The following is a 27,051-nucleotide window of genomic DNA, read 5'->3' on the forward strand; positions in this document are numbered from 1 at the left end:
AACCAGCTTCACCGCCAGAGAACTGATGAGTTAAGCCACGGATTCAGCTCTCCTAATGATGCGGGACTTAAGTGCCGGACACCAACCCAGCTGCCTTGTCCTCAGCACCAAGTGGTCTTCACATATGCCTAAAATAAAGATGCAACTTGCTAGTCACCTGTAAGTGTCACCTGCATGCTCAGTTTGCACATCATTACATGGTTACCCAGAGCTCACCCAGAGCTGGTGGCCCATTCCCAGGCAGATGGTATCTGATAGCTACATGACAGGCACATGGCACATCTTGATCCTTTTGACAAGGAATGGGCTCTGCTGTTTTAATTTTCCCACCTTGAATCCCAAAGACCAAAAGACAGGAGTAGATACCTACGCCCTTGAGTGCACAGCACTGGAGGTTAACGATGGGCACCTGACTTGGCATGGATTGAATTACACCTGGGAGGTTTTCTATCATTCCCACCCTTCTGCACCAATCCTATAGGGAATCTCAGTCCTCAGGCAACCAGGAGCGCTTTGGCCATCTAAGGCACACAGCCACAGGCAGGCGTTCCTGCATCTGACTCCAGCACCCAACCTGGGATCTGGCCCAGACCTTTCCAGAAGGTAATTGTTGGAAATTTAGGGATTCCCTAAGGCAGCTGCTGTAGTTGTTAAACCCTCCCCATAGCTGGCTGCACCTATGATCCAGTGAACCCGTCACATGGCAGTGAAGATCATCTCTGCTCTGCCTCTAGTTCACAGAGCTGCTGCCAGGGACCTCATTCCCACGTAGGCATCAGCAGACTGTGATCCTGTTACTTATTAACCAGCTCTGATAATCTAAACAAAGCATCGCTCCAAGACATCCATCACAGACCTGCAAGCCAGTGGCTTTTTTGTGAATACCCTCCAACGTGTCAACAACCTCTTTAAAGCGCCAGAATTGGACAGGGCGTTCCTGAATCTGGTTTCCTGGAGGAAAGAGCCACCCCACCGCTCCGCAGATGGAGACTGCAACAGCCCGACAGCGAATCCTGCCTGTCCCCTGCTCCGCATCCCTTTCACAGAGAGCAGAAAAGATGCTGTTTTAAATGACTTGAGGCCAGGCCTGAGCATCCCTGAAACATGAAAGATGTGAAGTCTAAAACTCAATCCGATCAGATTCCCTATGAGGGTCTCCCATTCAAATTACCCAATGCATTTTCTTTCTTTTGAGATGCAAGGATTCATTTTACCAGTGAGAAAGCAAAGGCAGCCCAAGGAGAAATTAATAGTAAAGGGAAAAAATTTCACTGTGCTGGAATGAAGCAGCTTCCCCTGCAAAATTTCATGTAACGTGTACTACTGGGTGCAAAGTCAGTGGACGGCAGCGTCCGGCTCACTCACAACGGCTGGTGCCTGTTTAATTAGAGGAAGCCTTGCTCATTCAGCAATGCTAAGCTGACAGCTGCTATCAGATACTGTCTGATAAAAATCCAGTCTCCTGTTAAAAACATCTCCATCAAAAAAGAGAGGCACCCTGGGAATGAACACGGCGAGAATAACATCGCTCCAGCTCACCTAGGTGCTGAGGCTGTTTCCACAAGGCTGGAGGAAGAAAAGTCATAAAGCTAGATGGGTTCTGGTTCAACAACGAACCATTCACTCTGGCACTCGGGTGAAGTTGCAGGGTTGCTTCTCTAAGCCATCACTGTAAAAGAGTCCTAAAGTGAATTAAACTGTGGTTTAAATTAGCCTAACAGGTTCCTTAAGTTCACTAGCTTTTTCTGTGCCCTTTTCTCCTCTAATTCACTCTCTCAAGACTTCCTTCTCCAGCCTCTTCACTGCCTTTCACAACGATTTCACAGCCTTATAAACCTCTTAAATATGTCACACTTCTGATATTCCAGATTCCTCACAGGGAGACAGGGAGGCCAGGTTAAAAAAAAAAAAAAAAAAAAAAGAAAGAAAGAAGGAAAAATACCCCCTGAATTTCTCAAATAACAGATAAAAAGCAATTAAACAACGGAAGGTCACCAGGTCCTTCGCTCAGGCGTGTTAACAGAATAGTGCCTCCAAAAACTACCCAGCAACAGGAAAACTCGACAGGCTGCTGAACACGACACGTTGTGATGCACAGTCCCAGGTCAGGGTTTTGAGAGGGAAGGATGCTGAGCTGTCTTGGATAAGGAGAATAACGCCGGAGGGGTCGAGCTCAGGTATACCGAGAGTCCGCTTTGAGTCCTTTTAAGTGGTGGAGGAGAAGAAAGGACAGAGTTAAAGAAGAGTTAGTTAAAAAACAACAAAAAAAAAAAGCAGCAGGGAAGAGGACATTTGGAGAGGCTGTTGGCAAAAGACCAAGGACAGAGCAAGAGGAAAGGTGGAGAATTCAAGAGGGAACCTTCTTAATATTTGCTTGGAGCTCACCAAGTGGGAGGAGAAACAAACTAATTAGTAATATCAGGACAGGAGCCACGCTAGCCTATATAAGCTGGTGGGGCATTTTCTTTTTCCCACTTTCTTAGCCCTGCTTCCCTTCTGTCCCAGCCAGCAAAGCAACAGCTACCCCTGAACTCATCGGAGAGGTAAGAGCACTCGGTTCGTTCCCTTTAATGCGCAGCAATAAACACGCACCCCGTTACTGACTTACCGCCTTACCTGGATCTTTCTTCTCCCCCAAAACACCTAACGAACAGCATTTGAACAGTCCTCCCGAGTGAGAGCAGCTAAGGCTCAGGAGGAGCACAGAGGTTGGGGAATGTCACAAGAATTTCAATTACTGAGAATTTTCTAGCAGGGTGAGGATTTATTAGTACTGCTTAGCCCAGTTGGCTGAACCTTTGAGAAAAAAGGAAAAAAAAAAAAAAAAAACCAAAACCAAACCAAACTGGAACTCTTTAACATCTTCTTTTACTGCCTTTCTATTCTGCAAAATGAAAAATGCCCAGATAGTAATAATATGCAGTTAATGTGATAGTATCTCTGGATTTCTCTGTCCCCGAGAGACAGATCTCTGAAAATTGAATTGCGAATGGGCTTAATGAATATTTGAATCTGAGGGATGAGCTTTCTTTTGAACTAATGCTTTGAAATGTATCTTCTATGGGAAAACTTGAACTTTTTTTTACATTGAGGGTCAAGTGCATTATAATCTCTGTTTTGGGGAGCATGCTTGTGCATGCATGTGTTCCTATACATAACACAACGCTATACTTACCCAGCTTTACCCTGGTAACATTAGACAGGCTATGCTGGAATCAGAGTTGCTGAGAATCTGGCCCTTTCCTCCTATTGTACTTGGATGCAGGAATTCCTTTAAAAACAGGCTGCACGCAGAGCTGGCTGCCCGCACACTTCACAGCAACAATTCAGAGAATGCGAGATACAATGACTGCAATTGTGCGGTAGCAGTTCCTTGGGCAAACAAATACCACACGGTAATTTAAATCCTCTTGATTTACAGAGTAACTTGACTTTTGTCAGGGAGAGAGAAAAATTCCAGAAAGAGAAAGTACTAGATAATTTTGCTGCATTTTCAGAGATAAAAACCCAACACCTAACAACACAGGCATTAGCTTGGAAATAACTATTACCTGGCAGTATTAAAACAATTAGCCAAATAAAAGCCTCTGTTCCTTTCCCAGCTGCAAGCACAGCACCACTCTTACCGTGCATTACACACAACGAATGTGTGACCGCATTTGTCTCCATTTCAGCACACGAATAAAAAAGTATTTGCAGGCCAGATGTTGCAGGAGTGCAGGACCAGCACGGAATCTGCTTCGCTGCAGCTTTAACGAGGCATTACTGAGATGCCGTAGGTATGGCGTGACATGGAAGAAGTGTACACAAGTGGAAGAGAAATTGATTTAGGGAGACGTGAAGTTGCGTAACGTCAGTGCTTTGCTACAGGACATTTATTAACTCTGAAAAGATGATAAAAAAAACAATAGATTAGCTTCTCGGCCCTGTGATGATTTCATTTTCATGCAAGAGAAACATCTTTTTTTTTTTTTCGTTTCTATTCTCACGGGTTCCATTTCATAGCTGATATAAAAGCATTTAGATAGTTTTAGTTGCAAAACTTTCCTTCTCGCTTACGTGAGCATTCTTAGGAGGATGGCAGAGATATATTATCCAACAGCACAAAGAGATGTAGGCAAGGGGAGGCAGCAAACATCTGGAATCACTGGGGAAAGTGCCCCAAACCTAGCTCTCACTTTCCACTGCAGACCATTGGGAAAATAGTTTTAAATAGTTCCTCTGCACTTGCAGCGGAGCACAAATCAATCCTTCCACTACAGAGATGAAAATCACATTCAGACTCGCTCTGCCTGAGTCCCGCTGCTGCTCCTGTCTCACACCAGTTACACACCAGCATCGGGAGCCCGCGCTGCGTTACCAAACGCTTCTCCGGAGCACCTCTCCAGAGCATACATGAGATCAGGCAGTGCACTTCAAGCTGTGTGTCCGAGAGCAGGACTTACACAGTCTTTAGTTAAGAATCTGAGATTGAAAAACACTTTCCCAAACTAACAGAAATAAGGAATAAAAAAATTTTTTTAAACTCCTGCCTCCCTGCAGAAGCCAAGCGCTCTGTTCCAGCAGAATAGTCCTTTCACAATTATTTCCATTTCCTTCGCGCGCTAAGAGAAAAATCCCACTTTGACTGAAAACCGCGTGTTAACGTAACTTCAACAGCAGGTCATCAAAAGACCTGCTGTAGACTGGCCTTCATGCAATCCCCTCAGAACACGCACACTTCAGCTTCAATTAAAATTCAAACATCACTGCCTTAAAATTCTCCAAGCATGTCCATTATTCTGAGATGAGACACCGTTTGTCTTCTGTCCTTTCTTAAATAGCTGCTATTGCCTACTCCCTGAAACAAGGTAATGTGTTAGCAGAACATTAATCTGAGCCTATGTGACAGCTACTGCTTCTTACAATGCCAAAAAGTATTAAAAATGCCAAAAAAAATTCTATGCTGGTTTCCAAGTGGTTCATTGCTCCTTTATACTTTCTTTGGACAACTAAGTAGAAGTAATCATCTGGACAGATGGGACAAGCCTCACAGCTGTGGTGATGGCCCAACCACCCCACACAAGAGGCAGCCCTCACGCAGCGCCTGGGATGTGATTTGGGGTGGCAATGAAGCCAATGGGACTGAATTTGGACCTTTACGGTGTCACAAAGACCCTACCTGAAACCAAGGGTGCTCTTAGCCTACCCATTACATACCAGCCTGCTCTGCAGGTGATGGGGGTGTTTCGTAATTATTTCCTTCCCCTTTAGTATATATAAGCTTACAGGGAAGATGAACCAAAGTTCATGTGATCCCTCTCTAGAGGGACACATCACTTGATAGACAGGGACATAATGAATGTGAGTTTGACCAGCGCTGCTGGCCAGAAGGTACCCGTGATCACCCCCCAATCACTGTGATTTTGAATATTCTGGAAGAACAGGTACGCAGGGCTTTGACGCAGCCTTCATCGGAGGTGAAGTTCAAGGTTGGTGGAAGTGACTCACTAAGTCACCTGGTCTTTTTCCTGTGCCAAGTGCATCGAGCTGACTTCATTTCTGCCCATGAAAACCCAGAGCAAAGGAGTTGCTTGCACCGTGCAGTACTGCCTTAAGTATGCGCTTAAGTGCCTTCCTAAGGCAAAGCAATTCGTCAAAGTTTGATGAATTAGGGCCTCCAACTTGACCCATTTTCTTCTCCGCTGTGTGAGTGGACCAGAGAGTGACTCCGATACTTCTTCACATGCACATTACATCCCACGCTGCAGATTCCTGCGGTGCAAACAGCTCCTCACCCAGCATGCAGGGAAACATATCGGGCACGCTAGCGCAGGGCACACAACATCGCTCTGCAAATGCAAATCCAACAGCCCTTGACTTTATGGATTAGCAACAGAGAAAGCCTAAGTTACATAAAGAGGAAGATTCTTTAAATTGAAAATGTAAATGCACTTTCACCAAATGAAGAGCATTTATCTTGGCTGGAAATTTTGATTTAACTGAAAGTGCATCCAATTCACTTATTCCATTATTTCAGAATAAAATATGAGAAAAAGCGAAGGTTAATGAATCAAGGTAATGAATTATAACTGAGCCAGGAAAAAGCCTTCCAGCACCGAGACACCATCCCTAGCAACACTCTCACCCTTTTCTTTTCTTCCTCCTCTAGTTAAGCTCCTTGGCTTCGTGTCCTACACAAAGTCAAATTCAACACACTTCTATGTACTGGTCCCATCTTCACCCTCTTTCATGTGGAACCTATCCTTGCATTAGCAGGGCCCTTCCAGAAAGCAGAAAACGTCTATTTATTATTTGTGCAAATATTAACTGCTTCCTGAAATGTCACCATCTGCCTTCCGATAACATACAGTGAGAAACTGGCCAGGATGTCCATTAACCAGCCGTTCCCCCCCAAAGACTCAGAGCTGCTTAACCACATGTCTGGGTCTGCAAGTGTAATGCCCAGGGGTGAGGCTGCTTTAGCTTAAGTGCTCAGCACCTCTATTTCTGAAGTATGAATTCTCTTCCCCAGCTGCCATGAAGGCTTTTACTGAAGTTGCAAGTGAGTCAAGGACTAACTCCAATAATTACATGCTTGAATCATCTTAGTTAGACTATTCACTCACAACTTAAATTCTTTACTTCTTGCACAAGCTGTTGCTCACCAGCGAGACCTGAAGCAGCTCTGGTTCTGTATTCGCTCAACAACGTAGCTTGTCTTGTGTTTTCTTTGTCTTGACAATTATTAAGAATTAGTCTTACTCTTTGGGAAACTGAATACACTGCAGGGAAAGGTTTGGCTGGTTTAAATTTGCTGACTTCATATTGAGAGAAGGCCCTTAAACAACAAATTGGCTATAGGACATTGTTTTTAAATTCCAGTGTTTACAGTTAGGTGTAAGTCTCTGATCCATGTGCCTGAATGAAGCTGTCTAGAGCTGTTAAAAGGGTATTCCAGCAGCTCCTAATCCAAAGGGCACATCTCCCATAGGGGACCCTGTCCCTGCCAGCCCTGCGTGGATGCTCCAAACACCTTATTTAGGCCTAAACACCTCTTTGGCCCTACCTTACTTAAGTCTTGATACAGTGCCTGCTAAATTTAGTAAGAGTCTTTTCATTAGTCCCCGAGGATTTCTTGCTACAGGTCCCAATATGTGGTCACCTATCTTGTCTTATGCTGAAGAGCAAAGGCCAGTGCAGACCATGTAACGCCCTACTGGGCAGCTGGCAGAGAGAAGGCAGCAACATGACTGAGGTAGAATGGAAAGCGAGCACTCTGAATTTGGCCTTTAAGCTCTTAAATCGGTGCTGGGTACTTCTAAAGATGGGACAGCTAAAAGTACAATTCAACACAGAAAAAAAATGCATGTATGTACGCATGTGAATAATGGAGTAAGGCACCATGAACAACTCTCAAGCTAAGACCATGCTCATGAGAAAGGTTGAGCTGATCCCAGTAGGTGACTGTATAAAATCCATAAGCCTAACTTTAGGTACCTATTATTGATGGCTGATGGATAAATTCAAACTGGAAATACGGGTTAAGCAGCATGGGAAACTTAATCATTGAAGCAGCTTCCTAGATTGTGGTTCAACTTCTACCAACTTCTGTGTTCAACTTCTATCAGTTTGAATCTTGCAGTAAGCTTTAACTTCTGTGAAGCCAGTGTCTCCTAATGCTCTCTTGCTCTTCTTGAAGTCACCCTTTAAATCAAGAGCTGCTTGATTTCTTGAAAACACGATATAGCTGAGCAGGTGTTAAAATCAGGTGAAATACCGCTATGACACAAGGCTCAGTGGTTCCTTCTGGTGTTCAAATCTACGACTGCATGAAAGTCTGGAAGGACAGCACAGGGTCCCAAGAGGACATGAAGAGCCCATGTGCTCATGGAGACATGAGAATCAGCTGTTCAGAGTAAGGATTTTCCTCTTTCTGGCTCCAAAATAACATGTGGTGAGCAATAATATGTGGTAGAGAAAATAAACAGGAATCAGTAAGAGGCATTATAATAAACTCTTTTTTTTTTTCTCCTTTGAATTTTACCAAAGGGTCAGAACATCAACATGGAAAATACTGTTGATGTCAAGATAGAAACCAAGGGGGAAAGAAAGTCCATAAAGCAGAATCCACTGAGCAAAGCTGGGAAGAGAGTCTGCAGAGCTGTTGGGTACATCACTGGAGACATGAAGGCATTTGGAGCCTGGCTAAAGGGTAAAGCTACTTCATCATGACTATTTAGGGGTTTCCAAAGAAGAATTACATCAAAGGAGTAACGTGATTCAAGTTGAAGTATTACAGAAACTACCTCTGCCCTGATTTATTCCCATTTTCTAGGAAAAAATCAGCTTTGTACAGAGATCCACGTATTGCTTAAATCTTGGGGATGACTGAGATGACATTTACCTCCAACATGCCATGTACAAAGTGAATTTAGTCCCACAGAACATAACCCGGGATGGTTATTCTGTGCTCTGCCATTCTTCATAACACTCCCTGTCCTTTCAGCTGAGCAGTTTCTGTCAAGCCTAATGCCACTGTGAAGTTAAATTGCACATAGGTAGGTGTGTTTGGTCCCCATAATAAATCAGCAACAGGATATACACACGATTTGCCATCTGAGGCACAGACATCATAAATTAGCTGGTTCATATGAAACTGGTCCAGGGTACTTTATAACAGGGGACTCTGGCAAGCACACTGTTCAGCTCAGTTTTCCAGCTGTAAAACTTCAGTATAGACCATAATAAATCCTAGTCAGGTTTTACAGTCTTGTTGATTCATTGCTTCAGTCGTGCTGCCAAGTTCCACTGCCAAAACTCTTCCTGAGTTTCAGAAAAACCATCCGGAATCAGTATCATCTGTGCATTTTGGGGTTTGGGGTTTTTTGTTTAATTATTATTTAATTTATTCTTTTCCAGATAAACCTCTCATGATCCAGTTTATTGACTGGGTGCTGCGTGGGATATCCCAGGTGATGTTTGTCAACAATCCCCTCAGTGGGCTTATTGTAGTTGCTGGTTTCCTGGTGCAGAACCCGTGGTGGACACTCACAGGCTGCTTAGGAACAGTTGTCTCAACTTTAACAGCACTTATTCTGGGTCAGGACAGGTAAGTCCATCCTTTTTTCCCCTTCCAAAGCAGACTGTCACTTCAATGCTGACTTATGTGTTAAATAAGCGACATGGATGAAAAGCACTTATCTAGCCTTCGCTGGCTATGTAACTGGTCTGGTAGGACCAGATAGACCTTCCCACCAGCTGCATCTGATGCAAAGGGACCCCGGACATAACTGCGGAAGGGGTAGCAGGGGCTGAGAGGACATGGGAAATTGAAGGTCGGTGCACGAGCCTTGGCAGGTCGTCATCACACAGAGTCACAACTGCGTGGGGAGGGAGGGGATGATGCGAGCCACGCACCCGCAGGGGAGAACATTTCAAGATGGTTTTTTCTTTCACATAGATCAGCCATTGCAGCAGGCCTGTATGGCTATAACGGGGTCTTGGTGGGATTGCTCATGGCCGTCTTCTCTGCTAAGGGAGACTACCACTGGTGGCTTCTGCTGCCGGTAGTACTGGTGTCCGTGACATGGTAAGTCGGATGGCTCCTCTGCTTCTTATTCCAGTCCCAGTGTCCCCACACTGAGACTGAGCTGTTGCATTTTTATGCACTATACAGACTCAATGGGAAAGAAACCCAACTAGCACATATGTGCTACTAAATCTGTTGCACTTTTAAACTCGGATGTAATCCCGAAACAAATAAAATACCCACATAATCACAAATAAACCCAACAGGGAAAAGGAAAAATCGATGGCTGATCATATGTAATTCAATGCCCTAAATGTCAGCCATATTGCTGCGATGCGTCAATTCATTTTTGTCTCAAGAGGAACATTATTTTAACCATTCCCCGCCACCATCAACCACAAGTGTTTCATCTATTTAAGCCACCATATAAAAATGTCATGAAATTTTACCTCTCCAGGCACAGAAGCTGTTCAGTGGTCCCAAGACATGATGGTTGATGCTAATGAAAACAAACAACTAATCATACTTTACTCATATATATGACACCATAATCTGCTAGGTATTTGGACAGCAAAAATTTTGAAAGCTGGTCTTTCGCCCCCAAATGTCTAGTTAGAGATTGCTAAATCACACATATCAACTGTGTGCCTGAAGTCCATGCAGTGTTATACTCACTTTAATAAGCACAACTTTGATGTCAGCCTTTACTTCTGATCCATAGCTTGAACAAGGACACACAGCCACCTTCACACTTCACTCAGACCTGGCACGGGTGTCCTAAATTCAGTCCACTTCAAGAACAAAAGAAAAAAAAAAAGTAAACACTGAGACTGAGCTGTGGAATAACTCCATTAAATCACTGGATCCTCCACATGAGTAGAGGATCTTGGCTCCTTCGTGGTCACCAAATTCACCCCATATATTGCATAACATGACAGGAATCTGTACATTGCTAACTGCCCTGGGAAGGGTAAGAAATTTACGGAGTGACCCTAACATATCTCTGATTTTATCAGAAAGATTGAGGAAATTAAACAGCTTTTTTTAAAAAAAATAGTTGGTTTTTCTGTTGGGTTTTGGGTTTTTTTGCCTAGCTGAGAAGCTCCTAGTGAGACCATTTTGTTCTTCTTTCAGCCCTGTTTTCACCAGTGCTTTAGGCTCAGTCTTTTGTAAGTGGGATCTGCCTGTTTTCACCTTGCCCTTCAACTTGGCTTTGACCCTCTATCTGGCTGCATCGGGACCCCATAACCTCTTCTTCCCTACAACTGTCATTCAGTCTGCAACAGCAACACCAAACATCACCTGGACGGATGTTGAAATGCCAATGGTAGGATGCCCTAAAGACAACAACCTTCTCCATTTGCAAAGAAAACCACTATAGAATCATATTATCTTCCTTTATGTTACTGCATTACGGCCTGGCGATACAAAATTGCATTTATAAGGTAGCTATTATCCAGAACATAAAGGTTTACTCTAGGAATTGACATTTTTGATAGCTTGAAAATAAGAATCTTTTTGGTATGTGGTATCTTTCGTTTACAGTTGGATCTAAATCATAATCTTCCAAGAGCCTCTAGAATCTAATTACCCATTACTACGCATATACTGATCGGCACCCCATAGATAAGGTTGTGCTGAGACTACCAGTTAACTCAGAGGTTAATTTTATTTTTCCGCATAAAGTGTGCTGTGTTTTTAAAATTGCATCTTTCTGATTAGAAATGAGCAAGCAGATGTTACTGTGGAAGAATGGTTACAAACTTGGGTGCAGGCACGTGTTCACATATTTTTAGTTAATATTCAAGTGGGACCTTTCAAAAAACAAAAATTTATTCTCCTGCATAGCACGGTGAACAACATAGCTGCTAGAGTAACAGCTTTCTCCTAAGGCTCAGTGGACTATTTTAAGGGGTTCCCAGGGAGTGATTAAGAAAAGGAAGTTAATTGACACTAAATAGCAACCCACACGAGTGACATTTCTAAAAGAATGTTCACCATGGTGCATAATTTTAGAGGGACCATAAATAAACTGTTCCACATGGAGGAACACCACATTTTGACAAAAAGTGTCTTAAAACCATCTCTAAGCTGTAACCAAGTTGGGCTCTGTCCCACCAACCCAACAACTCTCATTCATATTCCTAGTGAATCCCAAGGGAGTTTCAGGTATATAAACACATCAGGGATACAGCCTTACCCGAGTAAAGCCTTGTAATTCTGGCCAAGCCATTATTGGCCATTTCATCCTCGGATCTGCCCATTCAGAGGCAAATATCTTCTCAAAGGCATCATCTACCTGAGCACTTCCATTTCCTAGATTCACTGTCATGCTCCATAACAGCATGCAAAAATGGCCAAGTCAGCAGCACGTGTAAAGACGATGTGCAAACCCTTCCAAATCCTTTCACAAAAGGCATTTACCTTTGATATTAGAGCAAAAACCCAGCAGAGGAGCTCATGGCTAGGGAACAAGGCATGACGCATTTTCATCGAAGGGGAAACCCTGTGGAAATGCCCTGCTGTCTCCCAAGAAGTGTTCAAAGTTTCCACTTACAGTCCAGAAAGAAAGACTGCATCCAACAAATGCCGAACACGAACCTGGCCAAGAAAAAGAGGTTTAAAAAAAAGAAAAAAATGACATTACAAAGCCAATAACAAATTGTCTTTTTTTTTTTCTTTTTTTTTTTTTTAATTCCTGCAGCTCCTACAATCCATTCCAATTGGGGTGGGTCAGGTTTATGGCTGCGATAACCCCTGGACTGGGGGAATTTTCCTAATTGCTTTATTTATCTCTTCTCCGCTCATTTGTCTGCATGCAGCAATTGGATCAGCAGTGGGGATGCTAGCAGGTAAGGATTTGACTTGTGTCACAGATTTATATAAAAGCACGGAGAATAAAAGATGAACTGCAATGAGTGGAGCATTTACAGTCACAAATGTTTCTTCCATTGGAGAATGACTGCTTAAAAAAAAATATATATACACTTCTTTTTAAGAATTCTTTTGATTAACTTCCCCATTCTCTTACCTCATTTTATGATGGAGGAAATCTTCAGAAGAAAGAAGAGTATTTTTGATTGAAATGAATTTTTATCATGAAATACTTCATTTCTGAATATATTCTGATGGTTTTAGGAGCAGCTTAATAAAAGCCATAGCCATCAGTCTGAATGCGCAGGCCTCAGGGATGCATTTAGAGTTCACATGTACGCTCGTTCACTCATATATCTTCTGCTGAAATCGTATGGCCAAATTCAGCTCAGCAGCACCAAGGAAATTCTGCCACGATTGCATCAGATTAAAGCGTCTTTAGTCTTAGACAGTAGCAACACAACTACAAATAGGAACTCAGTGTACGTATGAAGGCTAGAGCCCTAAAAAGTTGAATTCATGCCATTTCTAGCTGCTTTTATCTCTTTGGCCAAGGAATGACACATCTTTGACTTATTTTGCAGCACTGAGCTTAGCAACACCTTTTAGCAAGATCTACTCCGGCTTGTGGGGCTACAACAGTTCCCTCTCATGCGTTGCGATCGGAGGCATGTTCTACGCTTTCACCTGGCAGACACATTTGCTGGCAATTGCCTGCGGTATGTACCCTATGGATTTTTCACTACTGCCGTGTTTCCTTTTGAAGTGAGACGAGATGCAGTTATGCTGGAGGTGGGCTGAAGCCAGATGGCCACCTCTAGACAGGCAGATGGACTTAGGCGAGACTGACGAATGATGGAGCCGGATGTTGGAGACATTGCTCTAACGTACCCTGACAAAATAAAAGCAGCGCTTTCGCTTTCAGCCAAGAGTTGTGTTCAAAACAAGAGATGCAATCAGTGGACACTGATTAACTAAGATCTTTGAAATTAGATGCTTAGTTTTGAGGCATTAATTGTGTTTGTTCAACATTGCTGGATGAATCATATTGGTTTTTCCAATCATAGATACCAGCTCAAATTCCTTCTTTGGAGAAGGACATATCTAAACTTTGAGAAAACCGGAGCTCAAAATCAGTTCACATCTGTAGTTAGACAGTACAGTTTCCCCAGTCTATTGAAATGAATACCAAAGGCATGAGCTAGGCAACGCAGAATGATTGAAGAATTATTTATAAGGCAATTCCATATGAAATTTCAATATCAGAGTGAGCTGGGAGTGAAACTATTGCTCATTCAGTGCTCGTATAAAAAAGATTTAGTTTTGTATCTCATTGACCCACATTCTAGCCCTAGAGGCAGGAGAGATGGGGATGGAAGGGTTATTTTCCTATTTAACCCCATCCATCAAGCTACATATTTTCCACGTCAGTACATTTTTCAAAAGCCTCTGTTTCCATAGTCACATTTTTCATCACTCCAGTTCTTTTTTTGTTTTGTCCTTTCCATGAGCTCCAGATCGGAGGGAACACAGTGCAAAGGAAAGAGCTTTAAGAAGGGGCTGTCCAGACATGGTCATAAACGTTGGTTGAGCTACCCAAGGCAGCCTGAGAGATGTTTGTCCTTACTGTTCTTCTCCATGAGCAGTCGAACTCACCAGGAACTACCTTTCTTTTTCACAGCGCTCTTCAGTGCCTACCTGGGAGCAACAGTGACTAACATGTTGTCTGTGGTAAGTGGTGTATCAGCTAAGGTCTTGTTTCCAACAACAGATTTGAACACTGTATATCTTCCTGGCTTGTCAGGCAAAACACCGAGACGCAGAGAACAATTCAGTCAAAGGCAGAAGTGATCCGGGAGAGGGGACACTATCTGCCCAGGGGTTTGGTGTGGTTTCCACTGAAAGAGGCCACTTACAATCATCACCTACCACTTTTCATCCTCAGAGCTTGCATGAACTTCCACAGCTCAGTCTTCAACACGTCTGAGATAATTACATATTTATACTTTGTGCCTAAAGTGATTGAGAAAAGGGCCCTCTACATGTGTAAAGAAATATCAAATTTGGTTTAATTGCTTTGCCCAAGTGCCAAAAGACAGTCAGTACAACTGCCCACGGAAAAGCTGAATGCTTCTGGTATCCACTCCTACCTCATCTCCATCCACTCCTACCTCATCTCCATCCAAGACCACTGCAGATGCACATAGAGAAGGCAGCCTTCACACCAGAGCTGGTAGATGTTGCAGGTTAAGGCACAATGTCAAGATCTCATAAAGAAATCCTGCCTCCCCAGGGAGAGACTTCATGCAAAACCAAGCCAAGACTTCCTTGAGAAAGATTGTTCTAAGCTGCCTGGCTCTGAGTTTTGTTCAAGGGCTGGGGGATCTAATGAAAGAAAGACACATAGTAAATATGTGGTTTTTATTCTTCTTTGCAGTTTGGGGTGCCATCGGGAACCTGGTCTTTTTGCTTGTCTGCGCTGACCTTCCTGTTAATAACCACAAACAACTCTGCCATCTACAAGCTACCGCTCTCCAAAGTCACCTATCCAGAAGCCAACCGAGCTTATTATCTGAAGATGAAGAAACATCAGCGGTCTTGCTGTGAAGTATAAAGACCCAAGAAGAGAGATACTTTGCAGATTTTAAAGGAAGAGTGCAAGGTGTTTCCCCAAAAAAAGTGATTTGTGTGCTACCAAGTCAAAAGACCAAAAAAAAAGTCGCCAGCTTCTGAGTGGAGATACTTTTTCTACCACATTCGTTTGTTCTATCATGATTAGATAGGACTGTGCTGTGCTGGAAGGACAGTTCCCAAGACCAGTCTGTAATGATTTAAAAGCACATATGCCTGAAAAAACACTTGAATTTTAAGCAGTGGGGAAATGACTTAGAAATTGAAGGGGGGGGGGGCGGGGGGGAAGATCTGTTTGTGAAATCCAAGTCACAGCAATCAGACATAAAGCAATAAAGAGCAGAGCATCTCTCAGCATCTGATGGGACTCCTAACGAATGGCTAAAACCAGCTTACAATGGAAATAGGATACGTCTTAGAGAGCTTCATAATAGCAGAGAAGTGGAATAAAGAGTACCTTTTGTTAAGTAGAAAATAGGTGGTGAAGAATCCTGCCTGGAGGATCTCTCAAGCCCGGTGGAGAGAGATGTGCACTAGCAATCATCACACAGGAGATGGACACAGATAAATTGCAGGCAGTGTTGCTAACACTTGCAAGACTTGTGGTAAAAATCACAATAATGGCAGGGAGGGGGTGTTTATAAGCCCCAGTTCTTGGATGTTTTAGTTTGTACTAGGTTCTAACATTTCATGAAAAAAAATGTTTCAGGCCTACCCTGTAAACCTACGTCCAAGAAAGCAAATGCCAGTGAAAAGAATCTTTTTCTACAAAAAAAAAAAAAAAAAAAAAAAAAAAGGAAAAAAAAGAAAGACGTTTCATGATTTTATGTTAATCTCATGATTTTTCTTAATACTTGAACTTGGTCATGGGTTTGCAAAGGAGGGGACAATAACAAAGTCATTGCTGTCCCTTTCCTATGCAATAAATTGGCTCAGTTCAGTTGATGCACAACTAGAACTAATTTGAGCTGATCTTCTTGACCTCTCTCCCTACACCGTTCCCCTCAGCCCACAAATGTCAAGCAGCAAACCGGTGCACTGTCCCAGCCTGCTGCCGAAGTTGCTGCTCTGCCATCTCCCTCCATACCGCGATGGGAAGAGGATGGTTGGAGAACTGGTGGACGTAGCAGAGCTCTGCAGCAGACCAGCCTTGTGCCACCTCTGCAGAGGCTCCCGGGGTCTGCAGGTATGGAAGGAGGAAGCTGACCTTGCACTCAATAGTGCCGGTCACCTCAGTGGATGTTAACTCAGCCACCTTTCTGCCTGGCTCATCGAGATACTTCATCTCATGATGAAGCTGACATTTTCACCACAAATACTCCCTATGCTCAGGTCCTTCAGCTGGCATTAGCCTACGTGCAGCACCGTCGCTCCTGGGAAAGCAGAACAAAACCTGTTCCTCTTGTAGCAGAGGAAAGAAAAAGTAGCCTGTGAATAGTGCTACTGCTGATTTTTGAGGTTGAGAAAAAAAAACCCATGTCTTTTTATGAACACCAAAAAGATCTGAGTGAAAAAATATTTGGGATGAACTGCTGGCAGTATTTTCCAGTGAAGTGTTAGGCTTTCAGATGTTTGACAGTATTTCTGTATGACTGACACTCCAGAGATCACTTGTAAAAATGTACCATTTGCTGTGTTTTATTTCATAAATACCTACAAAATATTGTGTGGATTTGTTTTTTAAAACAAATACTCATACTACTTTGAGTTTGGTATAAGATTTCCTCTATTTATCATCACTAAGCTCTTCCAAAGATAGATTCTCTCTTAAATAAGTAGTCTAGAAGATGCTGGAAAATAAAATTATGAAACCAGTGTATGGGGGATTCTTAAGAAAGTTCTAATTTCTGCTCTTTGTACTTACGGCATCTTGCTGTATCAATCTCTTCTTAAATGTACAGATGCAGAGTCTGCCTCTGTGCAGGAGGTACGATCAGCCAAAGGCACGGTGTTGTGCCTGCAGAGCTACAGTCGGGGCTGGAAACCTCCTCGAGACCAGATGAGGACTCGTTCCTAGGGGAGATGCTGAACCCCAGATTGGGGTTAGGCAAGGTCATGTTCTGTCCAGAGGATGCACCTCTCCATTTGTCAAACTGTGATGGAAACGGAGATCTTCTGGTGTTTGAACTATCTCCCCACCCAGGACCATGTGTGCCCCAGAGAGGTAAACCTACGAACCCAGCTTTCACTCTTAGGTCAAAATCTGCACTCAGGTAAGAGTACACACTTTATGACCAGTGTAAATCAGCAGATTCCCTCCGACTGGTGCTATTTCAGCTTGCTGTTGCTGAGCAACAGGGATATTTTGGCAGTACTGTAAAGAAACCATATGCACAGAAGAGAAAAAACAGCAAAAGATAAAGACCATGTCTCAGCCATTAGAAAGATTTTGCACATCATTCAGAATTAATTCTTCATTTTACAGTATCCAGAGAATTCATTCTTCCCATCACCCCATGCAAAATAACAGTTATTTGGTAATTTGACATGTACATCAGTCAGAATATATCATGCTTTTTCCTATTATCGTTCTTAATGCAGTCTTTGCTAACAGGACTAATTTATCTTATTATTGAAATTGTTCTTTTTTCTTTTTTTTTTTTTCCCCTTAACATCAAATAAATCCTATTCAAGTCACAAATCTTTTTTCAAGCACTCTTTTTGCGTTCTTGGTTTTGGCACACAGGTGATATCAGACTCGTAAGAAACATTTATGCTGGGCAGGAGTTTTGGGGCTCTTTCCTGGACTACTTCCCTCTCAGTGCCAGCAGAACATAGCAAAAGAGATGTCACTGCATTTAACATTTCTAAAATTAAAAAAAAATTAAAAACAAAAAAAAAAACCACAACACCAAACCACTTGAAAACAATGACATCTGCTTGGAAAACAGATTTCATCCAAAAGTCTAACTCAAATGAACTGCCTCACTGCCATTTCCTAAGCCGTTCTCATAGCTTCTGTCTGATGTGCACAATTTTCTCCAAGACTCCCAGCTCCATGTCAAGCAACTGCCCCAGTCTCCACCATTTGACACTGGCATGTCTCCTGCTCCCCAGTACCCTCTGCTGTGCTTCAGCTGCCCACTAGCCCTGGCTGCAGCCACACACCTCGCAGTCTTGCATGGGGTTTGCTATTGGACGTAAGGGGAGGGAAAAGCATGAATGACAACTTAAGAGAAGCAACCATGGGACGCTGAGCAAGGACCAGCAGCTTTTTGTCAGTAGAGTTCACCTTTCTCCCCTCACGGAGCCCAGGGCATGTTGGCAACACCAGCAGCGGTACCAAGAAGTGGTACAGCCCTCATTTCCCCTTCCCCCAGCAAACCAGTATCTGGGCAAGTGCACGAGAGGCCAATATTTAGCCATGCAGCGAAGACGCTACACCCTTGGTGATGCTGAACTGGGAGGAGGAAATGTTCAGGCCGGGTCACCTGAAGACCAGACCCAATAGTCGGCTGCAGAAGCAGGACTGAAACCAGGAGGTATGAGAGCAGCACAGCCGCATTCTAGATGCTCAAATCTGGGGACATGCAACAATACAATCCCTTATCTTTATCTGATCCTCCAGAACTTCTGACTTCTGCAGGTTTTGTTTGGTTTTACCATGTTGTACATGAAATATAAAGAGTATAAAGAATGCTTGTGTTGATAATTACCTAATCTTTTGAATCTTGACATTTAGTATAAAGGGTAGAATTGACACAGAATTTGGCCATAGCTAGGAATAATTCACCTGCTAAGAAAGACACCAGCCATGAGGAAGCAGGGCTGTGCATTCAAAAGAAATACTTGATTATTTTCCCCTCCCTCAGAGTATAAACATTGCAAAGGCTACTATGGCAAGCGAATTGTTAGACACAAATGAACATCCTTCTGATGCTTTCTCTTTGTCTTGCCATGGAAACGTGCCTTCAGGTGGTAAGGCCTTTTTTTGTTACCAGGAGTTCAGCTTACCCGAGATGTTGAAAGAGATGGGGAAACGGTATAATTCGCAAAGCAAAAACAACCCAACAACTTCAGACCCTCACTCTGCTTCTTCTCAAAGGCACAGATAGATCAAGGTAATTAGCAATTAGTTTCCCATGCATACAAATGGAAAGTGTTTAAGCAGGAGTTGGAAGTCTTAATATTTCATAGAACTGGGCCAGAAGACTTGGGCTTAGGTCCCCAAAGGCTACATCCATGCTGGTAAATGATCCTGTTTGACTGAGCATGCATGCCCTGGCACGGTCCCAGCCTTTGCCAACCAGCATCCCCCAGACGGTGCCTAGACACAGCTCAGCAAGCAGCGTGGACCTCTCTTGGCTCCTCAGTACTTCCTACACCAGCTAATATTTAAAGATATTTCACTTGCAAAGAGGTTCTGAAGGTTAAATTACCTGCCTTGAGGTTGAGCCCTCCTGACTTGCTATCACGTTTCAACGCAAAGTAAAACAACTTTGCTTCACAGCGTTCCTGCACTTTTCATCACTTTTGTACCTAATGGTTTGCAAGTGCAGCCTCCCCATCCTGCATGGGCTGGGGTTTAGCTCCTGCGCTGTGGGGCTGCTGCCCACCCTGCCTTGATCATCGGGGCCAAAGATGTCTGTCCTGGTTTCGGCTGGGATGGAGGTAATTTTCTTCCTATTAACTGGTATAGTGCTGTGTTTTGGATGTAGTGTGAGAATAATGTTGATGACACACTGATGTTTTGGTTGTTGCTAGGTAATGTTTACGCTAGTCAAGGACTTTTCATCTTCCCATGCCCTGCCAGATGTGCAGGGGGCTGGGAGGGAGCATGGCCAGGACAGCTGGCCCAGCTGACCAATGGGCTATTCCATACCATGTGACGTCATGCTCAGCATATAAGGCTGGGTGAAGAAGAAGGAGGGGGGGACGTTCGGGGTGATGGCATTTGTCTTCCCAAGTAACCGTTACGCGTGATGGAGCCCTGCTTTCCTGGGGATGGCTGAACACCTGCCTGCCGATGGGAAGTGGTGAATGAATTCCTTGTTTTGCTTTGCTTGCATGTGCGGCTTTTGCTTTCCCTATTAAACTGTCTTTATCTCAACCCACGAGTTCTCTCACTTTTACCCTTCTGATTTTCTCCCCCATCCCACCCGGGGGGAGTGAGCGAGCAGCTGCGTGGTGCTCAGTTGCCAGCTGGGATTAAACCACGACAATGTCCTTGGCAGACATGAGGAGACAGCGGCGTTGAAGCCCTGCCCTTTGCCTGACACAGAAGCACTCACCTGGGGTAGAAAGAGGAATAGAAATAAAGAGGGAGAGGGAACACGAGTAACTCTGCAACCTGGTGGTTCTGGGCATCACCCAAGGGTATCGCTGAAGAAGGATGCCACTGAGAACCAGCGAAAGGGAGCCTGAAAGGGCATGAGGAGCTCATGTTGCTTCATGTGCTACGGCAAGAGCCTCAAAGACTGGGGCAACCAGATCCAGTCTGAGACCAGATGAAATCCTGCCCGCAATACCAGTATTTCAAACTGCCCTAGGGAGCGATGCAGCTTGAAAGCTGGCCCCAAACGCAGAGCATATTCAACCACCACGAGAAGGATTTCTCACAACAAATTCAAGAAGTGAGCTTAGAAGTGAGCAACAAAATCAATCCTGCGATCAAACAGAAGTACCTGTGTGGGGAAATACGGCTCAGTTGTACTGGTAACATCAGAGCAATTGCTTCCACTTTTACGCCCAGTGAGGTCAATGAGATTATTTTTTCGAGTAAAATAAAACTACATGTGCACATGATCTCAAAATTGGGAGTTCAAATGCAAACACTTTCTAGGAAAAGCTGTATTTTCCTTTCTTTTGCCTCCTGTGAAAATATATAGATTAGAAAATGGATGGGAACCATGGGCTTGGAAAACTGACAAACTATAAATCCCCTCACTTTAGACTAAACATTCTTGGATCAGCCATCAGTTTAATCCGTTAAGGCTGAGATCAGTGGGAGGCTAAGGATTAGATTTGCTAATTAGTATAATTAAAGAAATAATACTAGGACAAGCGTGCCCCTGGCATGGCACACTGGGAGGGAAAAGAAGGAATTTTTTCAAGTGGAATTTTCCAGCAAACAGACCTGGTGCCTCAGCCATATAAAACACATTGTAGTATATAGTTTTGGGGGGGAAGGATGTGCTACTCTATAAGAAAATCAGCCACTCTGGACCAAACTGCCGCACAAAGGATTTGCTACAGGCGAAGGCACTACTCCTAGCACTATTCTGCACTGACTATGCTCTCGTACCGCATAGACATACCGCAGCGTAGGGCAACCCAGCAGTGTAGTTTTCAACTTTATAGAAAATCTTTGGACTGTCTCCTAACAACAGATTTATTATTTTTTTAAAAACAAATTAAATGAAGGGAATTAAGGGTCGCATCTCTATCTTTGAACTTTCTTTTCTATTAAAGAAACCATTCTAATAATCTCATGCTACCTTCCCTTTCCCTATTTGTTGCTTACGAGACACAGGAAGAGTAGGCAAAAAGAGAGAACAAAACTTGAAAACAGCTTCTAAGAAGCAGAGAGGGAAGTTACAAACTGATGTGAGTAGAAGTAACCTCCCTGATCCCTTCCTGCACTCTCATCGCAAGTTGTGCTGGCGTTCGCTCTCGTGCACAGGGTGGGACGTTCTGCCCTGCTGGTAGGTTACCTTCTGCAGGGGTATTGCAGAGGTTGCAATGTCGATGAAAGGCCCTACACATGCCAATCAAATCATAGAATCATAGAATCATTAAGGTTGGAAAAGACCTCTAAGATCATCGAGTCCAACCGTCAAATGTGCAGGGCAAGGCAATTACACATGTCTAGAAAAAAGAACAGGGAAGAGCAGATACATCCCTAGATTTCAGGAAAAATGGTTCAGAACACCTGTGAGATACAAATTTAACAGCCTCTATCATTAAGGATCTGTGCTTAAAGCTCTAGGACTTATACTGAAAAAAATCAGGATGGGAAGATGGCTTTGTACTGACCACCCTGCATAAGAATCCAACATATGTACCTCTGACTACATATACTGGGCAAACCCTCTGCATTTTATTTTTCTCTAAAAGGAAGACGTTTCAAACTCTTTTTCAACTTGCCTTGCCTGTCTTTACCCTTTAGATTTCTCTGTGGTCAGGCAACGCTTGTCTCCTGCTGCGTTCTCTGTGATAGTAGTGCCTGGTTCTCACCAAACGCTGCCCCACTAAGGCCTAGATATACCCCGTTTGGCTTCAGAGACTCTTCTTGAAATGTCAAACTTTGTAGTCTGGTAGCTACAAATGCTTTATACAATTCATGGAGAGAGAGAGAGAGAGAGATTCAAGGCAGAGAAGCACTTCAGTAAAATAATACAACCCTTTCTGAAATAGCTAGCTAAGTAGGAGCAGCTTATCTTTCTCTGTTGACCACAGAAGGGGCTGAGGGCAACTAGACAACCACTTTAATGACAATCAAGTTAGGTGGGACAAATCTGGGCTTTAAGCTTAGATCCACAAACGATCTACATCCACAGTGAAACAGCTCCCGAGAGATACTGCACGACTCTGGCTAACAGCCAGCTTAAGCCTAAATTCAAGATTAGATTCTCAAAACCCCTGCCTAACTGTGCTTTACCCATAAAGTATCCAGAAGATCACATATTAAGAAAACTAAATTTAGGTGTCTATGTGTTGGCGTACATGTGTATTAAATGTCAAAGTCCTACCCTGGTCAATGGAGATCAAATTAATGCAATCCATGGAGTCCAGACAGCAATTCAAATGGTCAAATGTGGGAGTCAATTTTAGGGTGTGCTGAATCGCTCTCTAGACCCCATGGACAATATTGACTCGAACTACACTGATCCTAACAAAAGCCTGGATGACTACTCATGCGCATACACCAACAAGTAGGTTTATCATCTTGGGAGATGACCCCACCCACGTGCACAGCTCCTTGCTCTTGGACATGTCCAGAACCATCTGCATCCTGAGCCACTCATGCCTGGCCAATAACCCTCTTGAATGAAGGACTCCTTCCACTTAACTTGCCTGAAGGGTCTAATCCAGCAGGAAGCATGAGCACCTCAGCGCATGCTCACAGATCCACATACACAAGAGGAGGAAGAAACGGTGTTCCTTTCTCTGTCCTGAACTGGTACCTGTATTCAGCACCATACCACATAAGACATATCCTACCCTTATCTACTTTACTATATGCTCTAACTATCTCACATTATGTATTTACTTGAACAGAGACTGAAGTCTCTACCCTACTCTGTCATGAGTACTGGAAGTCTACTGAGAAAACATGAAACAGCTTAGTGGCCTAATTCTAGGTGGTAACTCAAGGAATGGGCAAAGTTTCTGAAGGACTTATGCCTCATCTTCCCCAAAGCCTTCCTACTGGGTAGTCCAGGAAGCTCCCTGCCCGCCATGATGCTCTCTTGATTCCCTGGTCATGCCACTCAATCATGAGCAAAGCACTTGGAGGCTAAAAGGTGGACCAGTGAGGATCCCAACATTTCTGCCCTTCTGAGAAGCAAAATTTAATATGATAAATAGCACCACGATCTAGGGAGTTAGATCCCATGGAGGAGAGCAGACTAGATCTATTTTTGTTTCAGGTTGTGGTTCTGAACCCTGGTTTCTCACACAAAGAAAGAGAGAGGGAGGTGGAAAGTCCAAAGTTCCTTTGGAGAAAGCAAGAACATCATTTGTAAGTGGAAAATGCCTATTCTGTAAATAAAACTGGGAGTGGGTCTTTATTACTCTTCAAAAAAACAGAATGGAATTACACACTCAAAATATGACATTTTCTGGGGTTTACCTTTTCATGGGAGAAACAAACACAACATGGATTTGTTTGTGTTGAGATGCTAAAACACGAATAAGACTCTCGGCAAGCAGTCAAGGGGTATCTGTCTAAGGCTTCTTCACTGCTAATCTATAGAAATGCTGTCACCCCATCTGCCAGCCCTAGCGCACCGGTCACTCATCTTATTAGCCATCCTAATGCTGAACACCTTTTGTGTGGGTAAAAAAGGGTAGATGAGGTTTTGTTTGTGATGACAAACAGGCCACATGAGTAGTAGCTTGTGTTATGTCTGTCTCCCCTGACCTGAACCTTCTCTCATCTGCAGGACAAGAAAATAAGAAATCTGGAATTGCTATATATTTTTCATCACACATTCCCAGCTCATCCCCATCTTCCCTTTGCTATCTGTTGTTTTCCTCTACTTACATGACAGAGAACACCCACAGCAAGTGGCAGCATCTGACAGCAAATGAAGGATGCTCGGTCACCTCCGGCTGCCTGAAACGTCCTGCCTTTACTCTCAGCCAGAGGAAGACACAACCCTTCCCTATGTTCATACACTCCCTGCATACAAAGCAGCAGTTTTCACCTGACTACGAAGATCTAGAATGATAACCCCCCTTGACACATCTCTCTGATTCACTTCAGCATAACCCAACAGATCACTTATCTTCAACTTACCCTTATCTAAACTGCGTAGGTGACTCAACCCTAACTACGCACGAAATATCTTCAAAATACAAACTCCCCCTCCCTGGAGAGAGAAATACCATTTAACAGCAAGTGTTGCGCGGTGGTGGATTAGCCACAAGACGCACCTCTGTGTGTAACTTCTCTGCCAGGCACTGTGAGAAGCTAGCAGGCTTGCTACATGTAATAAACCCAAGTTTTATCCAAGAGACACGGAACACAGCAACAATTTGGAAGAACTGCAAGTTCAAAAGAATTGAGGAGATATTGAACTTCTGACCTTCACCCCAAGAAACCCCTTCCCATTTTGGCCAACCCACCATGAATAGCTCTTTGAGCCCTCGCTCGCTTTTCCATTTCCCTGTTCCCGGTTTGGTCATGGTGTGCTGTTGGTGATGGACATCACCACCAACCCCTCTGGGGAAGCGTTCTAGCTTCTCCAGCACCACCAACCACTTCGACTTCACTAAGCCTCGAATATCCTCAGCCACAAGCCCCTCCTGTTGCTACCAGAGCTTGCTCTGGGACTCTTCCTGCACCCACGTTCCTGCTACAGCAGGGTCCATCCATAGACAGGCATCCACGAGCAGGAGTTCACTCTTCACTGGAGTTCACTCAACCCTTGCTGCCCTCTGCAGCTCATTGGAAAGTACATACCATTCATTTCTCTCCTGAAACACCTGAAGGCACAGAATTTCATCTCTATAGGGTGGAGAATGATGAAAGATGTGTGACCTGGCAAGAGAGTCCACAGCACCAGAGACTTGCTCCACCCAGGTACAAGAGCAGTGCTCCCAGAGGGCTAGGACAACAACAAAACGATTATGGAGGCATTCAGTTAAGATTTCATGCAGGCAGATTACATACCATTTGATCACCCTTCATCCACATGATACAGAAGACATTGTTTGATTACACTAGTTTAACTGGAAAAGACAAAAAAAATGGATTCAGGAAAGAGAGGATCCACGCAACAGTGCAGCAGACACACGAGCCCACCCAAAACATAGCGGGGATTTTACATGAGGCAGCGTGTGAGATTACATTTAGCCAAAACATGAGTGAGACAGCTTTGAGATGAATTTGCCACATTATAATTTTTTATTTTACTAAGCCAAAGCTGATACAAAGCAGAGAGAAGAACCAGATTCGTTTTGAAAGGGCGAATGCCCACTAACATACCAAATGATAGATGTTGTGAACAGAAAGTCATGCTGGGGATTAAGAGCAGAATAGCAGGAATAGAACAGAAAAAGAGATCTATCCTTATCTCCGAGGTGTTTGCAGATGTGCTGAAAAGAAGCAGAGGGGTGTCACAGAAATAAGTTACACAAATGTGCTTGAGAAATGGGCTCAGTTGGATTGAGACCTCTAGATTTTCTCCACTGAATACAGAAAGCTTTTTTTTTTCCTTTAGTACAGAAATGTTTTATATTTTGTCTGCAATGAAAATTCCAGAAGAAAAACTTTCCCCTGACTGGTACCTCCTGGAAGCTGAAGTTGTCTCTCGTCTTGAGCACAAACAAGCAGCAGGAACCAAAGAAGGAATTGCACAAGAGGGATGCATTATTCATAGCTTCAGGCTAAACTCTGCTGGGACCTTGTGGAACGGTCCTTCACAGCAAGTCAAACCACCCATCAGCTCCTTTCCAGTATAGCCGAAAACCACAGCTGTAAGCATTTCACTGCCTCCCAGGGCGGCAATTCTGCAACCAAGCAGGAATCCGCAAGACTCGCATAGACCAGCCAGGCAAAACCAGTGCCACCCTTCAAGCTAGAGCACCCGGCAGGTCAAGGACTTTTGAAGCCTACAATAGCAGAGGAGGAATGTCAGCAAGAATGCTGTGCAGGAACATTGTCCTTACAACAATCCTTCTCCCAGAGGAGGCCGCTAACCTGTATGTTGCAGATTTACGTAATAAAGCTAAGGAGGTAACAGAGGCCCCATTTGGGATGTGACCGATAATCACGCCGGCGAGTTTTGCATGTTCATTTGTTCCATTGTCCTTTCAAAGACTGATGGCTATTTGTAAGACTTGCAGAAACCTGTGCTTTTAGATGAAGCTGTGAGCAAGCAACGAAAGAAATGCACCCAAACAGCTCTGACTTTACACATGTGGGGTTGTTCACGTGCTCCTCAAATACACATAGCCAGGTCTCTCCTGATCATGGGAGAGGCAACCACATACCATGCTGGAGAAGACAGCTGCTTTCAGACATGTCACAAAGCCATCCAGGATTTAAGTTCTTCTGGGAACCCATCCAAAAGCATTCAAAGGATAACTGAGAATCGTTTACACACTCAGAGAAAAAGGGCCAAAGGCCTAATTATTCAAAATAATCAAGCCTGACAGGCAAATGAGTGATTGTGCCTCAGAGGACGCACATGTCTGTTCTTCCTTCCCTTACTAAATCATGGACTAATCTTTCTACAATGCGATTATCTATAACAAAGTAATGCCTTTTGCCTACAAGGACTTGGCTCTGTTTCATCAACGTGGGCTAGATCAAAACTCCTCCGTATGACACAGTCACCTGCAGTCTACTCCATGAAAGCCTACCC

At 43.7% G+C, this 27,051-nt stretch overlaps 1 protein-coding gene and 1 long non-coding RNA gene across 2 annotated transcripts; one reads left to right on the top strand and one right to left on the bottom strand.

The window, feature by feature from the left end:
- The first annotated feature begins 8,046 nt into the window (after positions 1-8,046).
- On the top strand, positions 8,047-14,999 carry LOC142075968 (urea transporter 2-like). The gene is made up of 8 exons (XM_075138181.1): positions 8,047-8,194; positions 8,902-9,091; positions 9,443-9,571; positions 10,646-10,838; positions 12,216-12,363; positions 12,970-13,104; positions 14,067-14,116; positions 14,823-14,999. Exons 1-8 carry the CDS (start codon positions 8,047-8,049, stop codon positions 14,997-14,999), a joined length of 1,170 nt encoding a protein of 389 aa, XP_074994282.1.
- Positions 10,164-25,415, bottom strand: LOC142075969 (uncharacterized). The gene is made up of 3 exons (XR_012671064.1): positions 25,356-25,415; positions 11,936-12,112; positions 10,164-10,302 (listed from the first exon to the last, which is right to left on the bottom strand). It is a non-coding gene; the product is annotated as an uncharacterized LOC142075969 (long non-coding RNA).
- Between the last annotated feature and the right edge of the window lie 1,636 nt (positions 25,416-27,051).

This window comes from Calonectris borealis, chromosome Z (assembly GCF_964195595.1).
Source record: "Calonectris borealis chromosome Z, bCalBor7.hap1.2, whole genome shotgun sequence".
Taxonomy (NCBI): domain Eukaryota; kingdom Metazoa; phylum Chordata; class Aves; order Procellariiformes; family Procellariidae; genus Calonectris; species Calonectris borealis.